Here is a 14,315-nt window from a genome sequence, read left to right as displayed (position 1 = left end):
CCAAAGCCCCCTCTTTCTCAGCTCGGATGTATGTGGATTTCTTTCTGGGTGTTGCATGATCTCTGATGATGTGTGTCGAGCCAGGCAACGCTTGAGTCCAAGGTGATTGCCCAGGACAGTGCAGCAGGCATTGAGTGCCTCTGAGAAGTACGTTGCGAAGCATGGCCCCTGTCGATTATCTAGAAGGAAAGCGATGCTACCAATGGACGTATCTCTGGCGCTCTAAGGTATATACAGGATAAGGAGCGACATGTGCAAGACCCATGCCCATGTCCCCATGGGCATGACTTTCAGCACAAACACACACCTTGACAGTAAGTAGTGAAATCACTAAGACTAAGACAATTCTGATTTGTCTAAATATGAAGTGCTGACTCCAAAGCGTTCTGTAGGTAGTGAAGCTCACATTGACCAGGTTCTTTCCAGCTTCCTCCAAACCAGGTTTGGCCTAGCTTGCCTTTCTGAAAAAGGGAATAATTGAGCACATGGATCGGTAAATTCCGGTGAGATAGATCTGACAAAGGAGCAATATTGTAATTGTGCAACGCCTTTCCCAAAAAGTGTACTTCCTTAAGTTGACTGCACTCAGGAGTGCATGTGCACCATGATGACTAAGCTCATTGCCTCCCCAGCATGACGGTACCGGTAATGTGAGACCCTGCAAGATCTACTTGACTCTTCAAGACTCCGCAAGTTGCCCATGACGAGTCTTCTGGCAGCTACCAACCGTGGCCGGCCATCAGCTTGTCCACATTTGTGGAGCTGCAGTCAACACCCACTAGGGATCCAACTGTACAATATTGCCAACTGCTCGAGCATCTGCATATTTCTTGCTCCAGCTTGACTTGATCTACTGCACACGAGCAACTTATTGTCTGGCCTTCTACGCTCTGGGAATGTTCCCAACGAACAGCGTCCAGTAATGTTCCCTGGTTGTCCTCATTCCTTGTGAGTAGCACTGTTACAATTGTCTTTTTGCCAAGTTCCCGGAAGGCCCAGTAGGGCCTTTGCTGGCAATAGAAAATATATGGCACCCGCTGCTTTCTGTTGCTGTCTCCATCCTGCAGCCCTCAAACATGCTGCCCATTGCTGAGCACAAACTGGTCCACAATGTGGACACAATGCTTCACCAACTTCTGAGCGAATTGGTCTCGGACATGAAATTCTCCAGCGATGCACTTCCCTCCTGTTATCTTATCGCAGCTTCAGCTTCCCTAGCCTCCAATCGCCTGCACCCAGAACCCTCTTCATGAGTCAATGACCACTGCAGATACACATTGCTGCGCACAATGCACACGAAAGTGCCTTCCCTCCACTCATATATTCCATCAGTCTCACCATAATTGACATTGCATGTTCACAGTCACCATGTCAGGTCACAACAGGCATATAACCAGCCAAGAAATGCCGCCCACACCACAATTGAGACACTGCATAATTCAAATTGACCATGCTGAGCTTGGCAAGCAAGGGAACACCGCCAAATTAGAGTGGTAAGCATATGGACCTTGTATTAGGTCCGAGGCAATTTTTTATCTCTATTCCCCATTGATGAGTTTGCCCTCGCTTTCAATGCCCAAGCCAAAGGTCCCACGCTTATCTGGATTCTGGCAGGCTACAACCCACTGAACCTTTACAGCCTCAGGCTCTGTAGTAATGGGCGTAAGAAAACAGGCTGCACACACCTGGCCGCCTCGGTCGCGCGCGCGAGCTCCTCCGGGTCTGACAGCAGCGTCTGCCGCGCGGCCACCTCCCCATTGTGCACCATCTCCTCCAGGTGCCGCAGCCGGTTCTGCATCATCACCGCATGCACCGCCCCCTGCAACACAGATAGAATCTCATCCCCTCGCTCAAGAAATGTCACTGATACCAACAGACTTTGATGGCAAGCGTTACAATAATTAATAATGGTAAGCTTCAATTGCCCTTGTTAATCTTGGCATCCCAGCACAAGATGATCTATTGCTTGTTTGTATGGGGGACCACTGGTCCCTGACTTGTGGTCCCTTGAGCTCATTTGTGAGGCAGTCGATGGCAGCCATTCGATGGCAGAGGTTCAAGGTGCAGAGCGCTGCCGAAGGGACTCAAAGGGAAGGGACTCAAAGGGGCGCGCACTCGGAAGTGATGGCTGCTTTCCTTCCTGCGCAGCTTGGCGCGTGTGGTGGAGAGGTCGGGCAGCTTGTCTTCCTCCATGCCGCCCGTGAACCAGTCGTGCTGCAGCGCCTGCGCAGCCGTCAGCCGCCCCTTGGGATCCACCTCCAGCAGCCTCCGGATCAGCTCCTTGCCCCTGCGCCCACACCGACCCTTCGCTGTCAAGGGCGCGGCCGCAGGCACGTCGAAGCTGCAGCAGAAGCAAAGAGATAGACAGGTCTTGCAGCGTCTGGTTCAGGCCTTTGCCCTGCAAGACGGCAATGTCATTGAAGCCTTTTGCTGAAGCGTCAGTCAGATTGCCCGCAAGCGACCTTGACCCTCTTGCGCGAGAGCTCAACACCGAAGCGCTTCAGTAGTTGCCGCAGCATCAAGCCTGCAGAGCCAAGGGGGCTGCTGCAGGGATGGAAAGCACAAGCAGAGGTGATGCAGCAGATTCCTTCTATTGGCAACTGATGGGGTTCTGCTCCACAGCCCATTTTAGTCTCATGGCCCTGCATGTGCGCCAGCAGTGCGCGCCAAAATCCGATTCCAGCCTGTCCTTTGAGATTGCATTATACACTGGAGACTTGCGGTCCCATGTGGACAGGCTGGATCAGTGGATCCTGGCGCACATTCCCAGACATGCAGGGTCAGCATATTGGTGTTGCTGCACGGTTGGGGCAGAGGGGTGCATTGCGGCCCTCTCGCTGCTTTTCAACCACCACAGTGCATCGTGGCCCTTGAATAGGTAATGCATCTCAAAAGCCTTACACCCGCTGTTGCCCTCAGGAGGAATGTGATCCCATCAACGTCACTTCCCTAGACACTGAATCCTGACCGCTCAGAGGCCTTCTCCAAGCCAGATACTTCGCTTTGTCATCTCCACTGTTGCTGGCATGTCCGCTTGACAGGCTCCTCTGGCACACACTGTGGGGTCTCCACTGATCCTGCTGTACTGCACGTGCTGCAGCCAGCCACTTTTTGGCCAATACACTTCAAGTCGATTTGCCTTTGTGATCACTTTGCCTGGTGGAATATGTATGAATTGACTCCCTTGAGAGATGGGGTGATGAATGAAACCAGTCAGCATCAAACCCTTCAGGGTCGATTGGCTGCGAGCGCAACCTGTTAGGGTTGAGGTTGAGAATAAAAAGGTGTGAGCCGCGCACTTGTCGGAGACGGAGTCCCATACGGGGTCGTCGAAGGAGAAGGCACCGCGGCGGATCTGTGCGAACAGCGCCGGCTCATTTTCGTCATAGAACGGCGGGTAGCCGCCCAGCAGGATGAACAGCACCACTCCCGCGCTCCACAGGTCCACCGCCGGCCCATATATCAGCCCGGGCGTCCCCTGCGCACCATAATTTTTATTAGAGTCTGCAGTTTTCAGGACCAAATACATTGAGCAAAACATTGGTCATTATATCAATCTCCCAAGATCTGCGTTCCTCCCACCAGTCATATGCAAGATCAACAGCATCGGGTTTATCTTTCAAAAAACGTTCTAGATCTTCAATAATTTGCATGCATGTCAAAATTCTGAATGCTCTGTTGAATAATGGCAGGTATCTTCCACACTTTCAGGAAGTGAAGACAAAGTAAACGAGTTCCATGGATGCATGGCGTGGATTTGGAAGCAGCACTGGAACAGACAGATAGATTTATATATATGGTCAAGCTGTTGAGAGGCCCTGGTGCTGGATCTTGCCAGCATTGAGGGCATGAGTCTAGGGCAGAGAGCAGAGGTAGAGTGGCGACCAAATCAATGCCTTGGTCTTGTGCTGGGTGAGGATGACCCACCAGGATGACCTCTGGCGCGACGTACTGGGGCGTGCCACAGATGGTCTGCATCTGGCTCTCCTTCATTTTCTTTGCCAGCCCAAAATCCGCCACCTTTACACTGGGAATGTCGTTCTCATTCGCCGGCCGCTGCAGCAGCAGGTTCTCCAGCTTCAGGTCCCTGTGTGTGATCTTACTGCAGGCAGCACAGCACAGTACAAGCAGCGCGTCAGCAACCTCAGACGGAACATTGTAACATTGTGAACCCGGGATCAAGGGCTAGGATATTGGGCATTAATGTCTCAACCCCAGCCGTCATGATGCTCATGCCAGGAACATCCATGTGGCATGACATGAACTTATGTTAGTCAGAAACTCAAGATGGAGATTTCCATCTTATGAGTGCCTTGTCTTCTGCAAGAGGTCAAGCAGAACCCTTCCGCACGAAATGGTCAGGATGGACGGGGCAATTCAGTTGCATGTGAGCGCACTTTGCATGAAGGTACTCGATGCCCCGGAGCAGCTGCACAAAGCAGTCGCGCGCGTCGGCTTCATTGTAGCTGCCTCGCTGCAGCACTGCATCCAGCAGCTCCCCTCCTGTCAGCAGCTCTGTAATCAGGTACACCTGTGCAGCAGACATGGCTTGGTGCAGTCACTGGTTGGCACCAAATTTTCCGCCTGGCACTGCATCTGTCCACAGTTCATAGGCAGAGCAGACACACTGAACGGGATGGACATTGAGTGGACAATATTGCATGGAATGAATTGTATACAGAGACAGCCATTAATGTGTGTAAGATGGTGTTGAGGGAGTTCATTTCCAGCACTGTATGACTGCAAGTGTGGGAAGTGGAACACAGAAACAGTGCAAGTGGGGGCTTGTGCAGGCACGCACCCTGTTGTTTTCCTCAAAGTACTCTTTCAGGTAGATCACATTGGGGTGATTGAGGCCGACTAGGATATCTATCTCCTTGAAGATGTCGTCCCGGGAGTTCTCATTGTCGCCGACTGATCTACCCCTCTCTGGCAGCGACATGATTTTGACGGCATACTCGCCACCTGTCGCTCTTTCTGTCGCCAGCTTCACCACTGCAAAGCCTGCAGCAGGTATGACACACCAGTCTAACCCTGTATAGCGCGTAGAACTTGATTGGAATCCTAATCTTATCCACGTCTGAGGGATGAAGCTCACCGCCTGTCCCCAGTGTTTTCCCAATCTTGTAGACTTCTCTCACTTTTGCATCTGTACGCAACTTGCACCTGCACCAACACAAGTATTTACTTGATGGGCCCAGAGAGCAGGCTCAACAATCAGGTTGGCCGCACAAAGCACATTATAATGGATGGAGGAGCATCTCACGTTGGCCGTGATACAGTTTCCTTTGACCTTGAGTCTACTTTTGCTTGTCCTTGGTGGATTCGGATTGGGGAGTCAGGTTCTTTTGGTTTGCTGGCACAGGCCCCCATCAGGCCGGGTGAAGCTCAAATGTATCTAGCAGCTTTGTGAGCGATTTATTCAATGAATACCTTATTCACAACAGAGGGACGAACAAAGACAGGGCCCAATGGCCAGGAAAGCATGGGCATCCCTATTTTGCCCAATCTCCCAACATGCCAGGCTAGTGAAGTTCACAATAAGACCCGCTATTCTTGCTTTGAACGTCTTCTTTACTTAAAGGCGCTTACTATATATTGCAACGTAATAGAAGCGTAGTCGGATGGCTGGAAAAGGATGTGTAAGGAATTACTTGTGTCTCAACCCTTTATTTCTACGTGTCAAGAACACTCTCCACTGGTGAAACATTACCTTAGTAGAATGCATATACTTTCGTCCAGTGTTCGAACTGCATCCAGCACCGTGATGCAAGCGTGATGTCCATGGTCTCCAAGGGCGTGCCGAGGAGCCGAATGAGAGGCGAGATGATGAAGTTCATGCTGGCTCATAAGCATGGAAAATTCTTCCTATTTCTTCTTTACATGTACAAGCTTTGAGTCAGCAAGAATGAGCGTCACAAAATCAGCCTGATGTTTGCCCAAGCAGAGCAGCTCCAGTAGAGCTCGTGTACTTAGTAGATCTCGATTTCCGCCCAAGCTGCCGGCACTCACTAGTGTACTGCCAGTGTACAGCAGTACTGCACCCAGTGTAATACAGGGTAGTGTAGTACAGCTGTCCATAGCATGCTCCCTGCGCAAGCACATCAGATAATCACAGCACATGACTTGCAGCGTCCAAGCCTACTAGAAGCTGCTAAAAAGCCTGAGGGTTGCCAGCACACTGGGCACAAAACCTCCACCTAATTTTGTGCGTTGAGTGAATTGTCTCTGAGACGATCAGTCGAAGACAATCAGCAAGTGTTGCATGCACAAGCGCATACATTTGCTGCGCAGCGGTTGTTGTGGCTCACCATGAGTTGGGACACGAGGCGTGAATTGGTCTTCCCAGCAACCTGCCTTGCCAGGATTTGATGTGACGGCTGTGCCGCTTCAAATGAGAGCTCACTGTACTGACTGGTCCCGCTGCAATAGTGCATCTACCAGAGCATGCCCTACTTTCTCCAGGGTCGTCAAGCTGAAACCTAGGGCGTCCCACCAGCAGAGCTGTCCTCTGTATGGAAGCTCCCTGGCCACTCCTAGCAGCAGGGAGGCTGCATGCAATGCACCTGCTGCCACCTCAGCAGGTGTGTGCTGCACGCACAACTTCGTCCTGGATAAGCTGTCATTCACCTGCATCCAATCCGCAGATTAATAGACACATTATGAAGAGCACTTTTAGGCCGAGGAATCAAACAATTGCCTTTGTCAAGTCGGTGAGCAAGGTGCATGGGTGGCAAAGGAAAGAGATCATTTTTCTACGCACCAGGCATGTGGCCATCTGCGCCAGAGGTTGGCTGCATCGCAGCACATGGCACATGTTGAGCAGGTACTTGTGCGCATGCTGCACGGCGATTTCAAATCGAAGCACTCTCAGGAGAAGCTGCTCGTCCATGATCAGCTGGTCTTTGGCTGCATAGTACTCGTCGCCTGCTAAAAACCCAGCTCTAGGCGCATTCGCTGCCGATCCGTTTGCATCTCCGGCTGGCTGATGCGGCTGTAATTCTGTGCCGCTTGCTGATGTGACACTGACGCTGAGGCCAGGGAAGGCTCTTGCTAGAGCAGTGCTGTCTTGCGGGCTGGTGACGAAGCGCACCGCATTCAGCAAGTCATTGGTGCGCACGGGGCTCTGCAAAAGTTGGAAGTTGACAATCAGGAATTGTGATCACAACATGCGCCATGGCATAGAGTGGCTTGCCAAAACAACACGTCCTCAACCACATTGTATTGAGGAGGAAGTGTCCGAAATAATGACTTACCTCCTCGACCTTGGAAGCTACAAAGATACACGCGGATATTAGCCTCTGAACATCCATATTGCCACCCAAAGACACACAAACATTAGCAGTTTGCGTGTGTATTACTACTGATCCACGTCCTCGATTTCACAATTGGAAAGCCATTCAAGCACGCTGAAGGAAAGGCGATTACCTCGTCGGGAAAGTCGAATTCCGAAGCAGATTCACCAAATCGATGCAAGAAGACCAGTGAAGTGGCTACTGCCTGCCAAGGGAGGCGCAATAGCTGGGCACTTGCTTTCAGCTGGTCACAGATCACAACAGGGAAGCCATACGCCATCAAGCAGACACAACTAGGAGATTCACAGATTTATTTCAGAATTCGGCTGCCTCGCCGGGCACAAATCCTCGCAAAAACAAGCACGTGAGGGTCTCTTGCCGGGCACGTGCTTAATTTCCTGTGAATGTCTCTGTTGCGCAAATCAATTCTAGGATACGTTGCAAAGTACAGGAGTATGCAAAGTAAATATCTGGTCCAATCTATACGCAGATAATAGCGATATGCCTGAAGAGTTGGGCTTTCAAGAAAATATTGGAATTCGTGTTGAATACGAAGTAGAAGATTCTGACTGCTGTGTCGATACCGATCGCGTCTCTTAGAAACGTAAGAGCTCACCACATAGCGCAAGTACGGTGCAGAAGAACGCACAGTATATTTGGCATAGTAAGCACTGGATCAGGTACTGGCTAGGTGGTCCTGATTTAGGGATCCCCTACTGCTTTTATCATGGGGAAGAAAAGCTTGAAGAAGGATCGCGGCTACATCACCGCGACAGAGTGGCAGACTGAATGGGGCGGCCACAAGGACAAGAGCAGATCAACCTTCAAGTGTCTGCCCTTCAACTGCTGCGCAATATCCTTCACTCCATTCGAAGACCCGGTGGGTGTCTATGACGTTTTGTAAGCAAACTTTCCTCAGGCGGAGCTTGCTTGCATTCTATGACTGGGGCCCTAAACGATGTAAAGACAGCACAGCGTGCTTGCCTAATGGATCCCTTGAACGGCTTTTTTCGCTGTGTTGCAGGCCTGCACAGCGGATGGGACCACGTATGACATCACGAACATCGTGCCATACGTGATGAAATTCAAGAAGCACCCAGTCACCGGCGACCCGCTGTCCCTCAAGGACGTCATCAAGCTGAATTTTCACAAGAACAGTGACGGGGAGTACATGTGCCCTGTGCTCAACAAAGTGTTCACCGAGCACACCCACATCGTGGCAGTCAAGCCCACTGGCAATGTCTACTGCTGGGAGGTACGTCGCCTCTGCTTGCAGACTCCTGTGCAGGCAATTTCTTGTGATGGGAGCACAGACGAGCATCGACAAGGCTCATGTGCTGGCATTGACATTGCCTGCTGATTTATCACCTCTGCAGGCTGTAGAGGAGCTCAACATAAAACCAAAGTACTGGAAGGACCTTCTAGATGACACGCCCATCACTCGGAAAGACATCATCCACCTTCAGGATCCCCTGAATCTCCAGGTGCTGCATCCCATTTGTCGCCTAGGGACAGTGCTATCTCAGCTCCTGGTGGTCAATAAGACTTCAATGATGACCTGCAGTGATTGCTGTATACTGCCTGCTGAGCAGCTGGGAATGTGATGCATTGCAGGGGAAGAACCTGGAGAATTTTGACCATGTGAAGAAGAACCTCAGCCTGCAGGATGCAGATGAGCTGGCGGCCCAGGAGGCCGACCCCATGTTCAGCATCAAGGCAGAGGGCCTCTCAGAGGACATGAAGCGTGTCATGAGCAAACTCAACACAGCGGACGCAGCCAAGGCGCGCCTGAGGCCCCCACCTCTGCAGTCACTTCTTGATGGATACTCCCATTTGTCTTTTATAATACTTTCACGAAAACAGTGAGTGAAGGCTTTCTGGCTGTCTTTAGATTCAATTACAGCCGGCAAGATGCGTAGGAGTCTGCAGACTCGTGGCTTAAGTGTCTTTGTGTGTGGGCAGGCATTTGAGCAGGGCGGAGGTGGCAAGAAGGCGCAGGCTGCACGGCTACTGGCAGAGGCGCACTCAACTGCCAAGCGAGGGGGTGACAAGGCAGAGGCGGGCAAGCAGGACGGCGCTCAGGCCGGGCCCGACCCAAGGTGACTGTCTCACTGCCTTTCAAAGAATTCTCTCTGGCTTTACATGCCTGCCTGCAGAGTCATCTGCAACTTGTGCTGCATGCTTGTTAGCTAGTCGCTTGTTAGGGCTGAAGAGCACTGGGTTGTGCTGGTGCAGGCTGCAGCCCCCAAAGCCGGAGGACAGGCCAGCGGCAAACTTCAAGCCAGGGACCTCCACCTGGAACACAGACGACCCTTCCCAGGCGCCTCCCTGGGTCAGAGAAAAGGTCAGCACAAATGCACCAATGACAACCGTTGCAAAGATCATGCTCAAAGATCATGCTTGAAGGAGGATGAAAAGTTAGAGATCAAGGGGCCATGGAGTGGTCAAAGCCTGCTCAATTTCGTGGAGCTGCTTCAAGCGGGGCCCTGCTGTTTCCCTGGGGAAGATTCCAGTCTGCTATTTTATTGGTGCTGTTTCAGTGGGGACCTGTTGTTTAAAGGGCATCCTGTCAGATGGAGACTTGTTGCGGGTTCAGGGCAGTGACTTGAGGGCTGTTGTTTCAATGCTCAAGTCACCTGTCGCAATTATATAGCCAGCTGTTGCAGTGTGAATATGCGGCACCTGACGGGCGTGTGCCGGCGCGTGCGCGCAGATGCGCAAGGAGATGGAGACGGGATCGTGGCGGGGTCAGGACAAGGATGCGCTGGAGGCGGCCAAGGCCGGCGGCCAGGGGCAGAAGCCCGTGCCCAAGCCTTACATGAGCGCACAGTACCGGGAAGACTCCATGCGCACCACAGGTGTTCCAAGTTTGAGATTGAATCAGGTTGCAGGCAGTTGTTATGCAGGCACTTGGCACCTCAAGTGCGAATGTAGGGACTGGCCGCATGTGGTCAAACTGGGTTCGGTGAGGCACTAGCTGCCTCCATGCAAGCCGCTGTTCCTGTGGTGCATCAATTGCTGCTCTGCCTCCGAGCGGCCCCTTGTCCCTGTCACACCAATTTCCAAGGCATACAGTATATGGCATTCTTCTGATTACATCACAAGTGTATTTACCACCCTGCAGGAACAAGCATACATATCAAATTCTATTCCTATTCTCTTGAGGTTTGATTTCAAAGGCGCTTATCCTGCTGTCCGCGCTGCGGCAGGCGCGGCTTCGCGGTCTTTCACGTCGACGGCGGTGAACGTGACGACGCAGAATGCGCGCACGATGGTGCGAGTGGAGCGCTGCCCCAAGAAGAAGGGCTACATGCGCCTGCACACGAATCTGGGCGACCTCAACCTGGAGCTGCACTGCGATTTCGCGCCGCGCACATGCGAGAATTTCTTCGTGCTGGCGGAGGGCGGGTACTACTCCGACACCATCTTCCACCGCTCCATCCGTAGCTTCATGATCCAGGTGGGCTATGCCTAGCTCTCAATAAGTGGTGTCTCTCATGAAGTTCTTGGTGGGCACCTCCACGCAGAATGTCTCAGCGCCGAGGCAAAGATGATGCATGTGGACTGCCCTTACCCTTCTTGGCCTGTGATTGCCCTGTCCTGGTGATATGCCAGCAGGCCAAGCTGTGCGGCAGTAGCCCCTCGTATTCTTGTGAGAATGATGCTTTGTTGGCTCCTGTGAAAACGAGTATTGCCCCGGTCTCCACTGCATCACTTGCGGGCAGTGCTGCCCAGATTGAGACTTGCTTTGCAGCACAGCATCACTTGGGAGTCTTCTACTGTCAAAAGTATCGTAGCTATTTCATTTTATCTCTTCTAAGTGAGGCTCTGCAGGCGACTTTGCATTGCAGATATGGTGGCAACAGATCCGGCGGGCTTCAATAGTGCCCTATTGGGTCAGCATGGTCAAGACTGAGTACCGAGGTTTGCTATGCAGGGTGGCGATCCTACAGGCACAGGCACGGGGGGCGAGTCCATCTACGGGCCCACCTTCAAGGATGAGCTGGACTCGCGGCTCACGCATGCGGGCCGAGGTGTCCTCTCCATGGCCAACTCAGGCCCCAACACCAATGGCTCCCAGGCAAGCTCCTTGTGCCGAATCCAGCTGTTCATTTTCCCTTGTTGTGCATTTTCTCTCATCATAGGCCTCAGATGACTCGCAAGTGTGGCAACTGCATGCAAAGCGATATGCGGAAAGACTATTCTGGCTTGGTGCACCTTGGGGCACACAGTCACTTTGGCCTTTGAGGGGCAAGACTTGGGCAGGAGTTCTTCTCATGCTCCAGAGATATGTATGGAGACACCTTGTGGAGGGTACATTGTTAGGTCAAGGGGATGTGGGAATGTGGAGATGCAGGATCCTGGTGCACGAGGCCCTCCAGATGTTTTGCTGAGCCGTTTATGTTTTCTTTTGTCCTGGCCCCGGCTGGCAGAGGTCGCTACAAACACTGAGCACCGTGCCCACAGTGGATTGGCTCTTGCCGTAATCTAGAAAGACAATAACAAAGTTGTGCTGTGCAGTTCTATATCCTGTACAAGAGCGCACACCACCTGGACTTCAAGCACACTGTGTTTGGCCGCGTCGTTGGAGGTGGGAACCTGCATGATGTTACACAGATGCCATGACCTCTTTCGTGAACTGCTCCTCTGTCTGCAAGGGTCTGCTCAAAAAACTTTCCATCCCAGCAGTGCATGCCTCCTGCTACATGGAAAGCATCAGAGTCCCTTAGCCAATATTGTCGTTGGTGCTGCTAATGGCAAATTATGCTGCTCTCTGTGGGACTTTTATTGCATTTCATCTTGTGATTCTCCAGGCTTTCAGGTGTGCTGGAAGTGATGACAAATATGCTGCAACTTCAGTACTTCATATCTCCTTCTGTGGTTGTGCAGGCTTTGAGGTATTGACGGCGATGGAGAAGGTGCCTACAGACGACGATGACAAGCCGCGCCAGGAGATCAAGATCACCGGTGCCACGGTCTTTGTTAACCCCTACAAAGAAGAGGAGGAAGCCGAGCGCAAGGCTGCCGAGGAAGCCCGGCTCAAGGTGCGCTTCCTGTGACTTGTTTTGAGCGCGCAGTGCATGTGGATGGGTAAATGCGGGTGTCTCATCTAGGCTACACCCCATGAACGCAGCATGCTCACGGGGGCTACTTGCGCTTGATCAACGTGCCATCATTTTACTTGAAAAGTCCTAAAGCTTGCAGGTCTATCACTGACATCCGGTACTGTCAGGCCAAGAGTGACTACAAAACATACAAGCAGTGCGAGCGCCATGTAAGGAGAAAGGGCTGCTTCGGCAATTGTATTGCCAAAATTTTTATCACCGAGCTATTATTGTGAATTGCTAAAGAGGGAGAAATTGCATTGCAGGCTGAGAAGGAGGCAGGGCCGCCTACAGAGGAAGAGCGAGTGGGTGCATGGTTCAGCAACCCAGTGCCGGCAGCACAGCCCAGTGCACAGGGCCATGGCACTGGAGTCGGTAAGTACCTCAATGTGCATGCCGCCAGAAAAGCAGCTCCTGCAGCGAGCCCAGGGGCCGAAGGGGAAGCTCCGGGGCCTCCCGCCAAGAAGGCAAAACAGGCGTCGTATGGGAATTTCAATGCTTGGTAGCACAGGGCAGGTGCTCTGCAGGGTCCATTTTAGCTGCCAAGGCTTGATCATGATAGGAGTTCCGGGGCTTGTGTAAGTTTCCAATGAATGCCGCTTTGTTGCACCGCCCGTGTATCGTTGATACTGTGAGGAAGATCATCATCATATTCATCACGTAATCGCCGCAAGGCTTTTCCAATGCGCGCAATCATTGCAGAATTGCAGGAATGATTCCGATGAAGTCCATGCATATTAATAATAATGGAAGAGAAAATGGAAAACGAGAAAAATGCATGCTCAAAAATCAATTCGGAAGGATTGCAAGGATTTGCAGATTGATCTTCCCATTAACAGGGATGCTGAGGATTTTGCGATTGCCGTCCTTCACTCCATCCCACCTTCCCAGCTGAGAATCCTGCACCTGCACACAACGATTGCTCCATCATTTGGAAGCATGGATTCTCGTGTGAGAGAGTCGCACATGATGCTTCTGACCTGGCTGCTGTATCAGCCGAGATTTCTGGAGAAAACTTCAAATGAACACCGCTACCCTGCCAGCATTACCTGCAATGCCGAATCTGAAGGTATTGTCTTTGAGCTTGACCGGTGACACTTTTTGCGAGGTCGGCAAACCCAAAGCCAGAGGCCATATTAAGCCTACAAGTTGATATGACCTTCTTCATATATTTTCTTGTATTCAATGATTAAGCAGGTTGTGAAAATATTCCATGAATTGGAGATTACACATGAATTACCGCCAATTACACATGAAGGAAGGAAGGAAGGAAGATTACATCACTCCAGCCGCCTAGGGCTGATTGGATGAACTGGCAGCATCCAAATAATCAAAACAATCCATCACAAAATGTGCAACACCAACAATGTCCAACTGCCACATGAATTGCTGCATCGTCACAATGGCTGCACCAAACAGCCCAGGATATCTGTCCCGAACAGATTGCAAGGCAGGGCACTCAAACACAAGGTGGCGCTCATCCCCAATAACCTGCTGGGCACAACGCATGCACAAACGCTGGGGCCGGGGAATCCTTGCCCAGCGGCCCGAGACATTGGGCAGACTATGACAACCCATCCTGAACTTCAACAGTATACGCAAGCAACGGGCACTCAAAGGCTGCTGTAAGAGCTGGCAAGGGTGGCGCACACAAGCTGGCCTAGCAAACCATCTGTGATATGTACACAAGGTGGCATTGCTGGACGGGCAGGTCCTAGGGCAAATGTCAATGTCATCCCAAACCTGCAGTGCTTGCGCATCTAGCAGCTGCATCACAGCATCAACTTCCACAGGAACAAGGGTGTCAAACCGAATAACAAACTCATACCCAATTCGGCGCAAGCCCCGCATGAAGGCCCAAGCCCAATTCTTAACATTACGGGTTATGGCATCCCAACAATCATCAAGGGCCACT

General features: G+C 51.7%; 2 protein-coding genes across 2 annotated transcripts; one reads left to right on the top strand and one right to left on the bottom strand.

Annotated features, from left to right (window-relative positions):
- Positions 1–2,013: 2,013 nt before the first annotated feature.
- COCSUDRAFT_20026 (Pkinase-domain-containing protein) lies at positions 2,014–5,162 on the bottom strand (the record flags this gene model as incomplete). Its single annotated transcript, XM_005643624.1, has 6 exons — positions 2,014–2,287; positions 3,300–3,478; positions 3,928–4,102; positions 4,398–4,531; positions 4,802–5,004; positions 5,099–5,162. Coding segments are annotated over 6 exons (1,029 nt in total), but the record flags the coding sequence as incomplete, so codon positions are not given.
- A 2,860-nt stretch (positions 5,163–8,022) lies between these two features.
- On the top strand, positions 8,023–12,906 carry COCSUDRAFT_59621 (hypothetical protein; the record flags this gene model as incomplete). The annotated part of the gene is made up of 13 exons (XM_005643623.1): positions 8,023–8,175; positions 8,320–8,550; positions 8,672–8,779; positions 8,910–9,041; positions 9,258–9,394; positions 9,531–9,639; positions 10,009–10,153; positions 10,505–10,755; positions 11,233–11,387; positions 11,653–11,659; positions 11,817–11,886; positions 12,186–12,340; positions 12,667–12,906. 13 exons carry the CDS (start codon positions 8,023–8,025, stop codon positions 12,904–12,906), a joined length of 1,893 nt encoding a protein of 630 aa, XP_005643680.1.
- Between the last annotated feature and the right edge of the window lie 1,409 nt (positions 12,907–14,315).

The sequence above is a fragment of the Coccomyxa subellipsoidea genome, assembly GCF_000258705.1.
Source record: "Coccomyxa subellipsoidea C-169, whole genome shotgun sequence".
In the NCBI taxonomy this organism is placed as follows: Eukaryota; Viridiplantae; Chlorophyta; class Trebouxiophyceae; family Coccomyxaceae; genus Coccomyxa; species Coccomyxa subellipsoidea.
The sequence above is the reverse complement of the archived record's forward strand: the minus strand, read 5'-3'. Positions and strand labels throughout refer to the sequence as shown.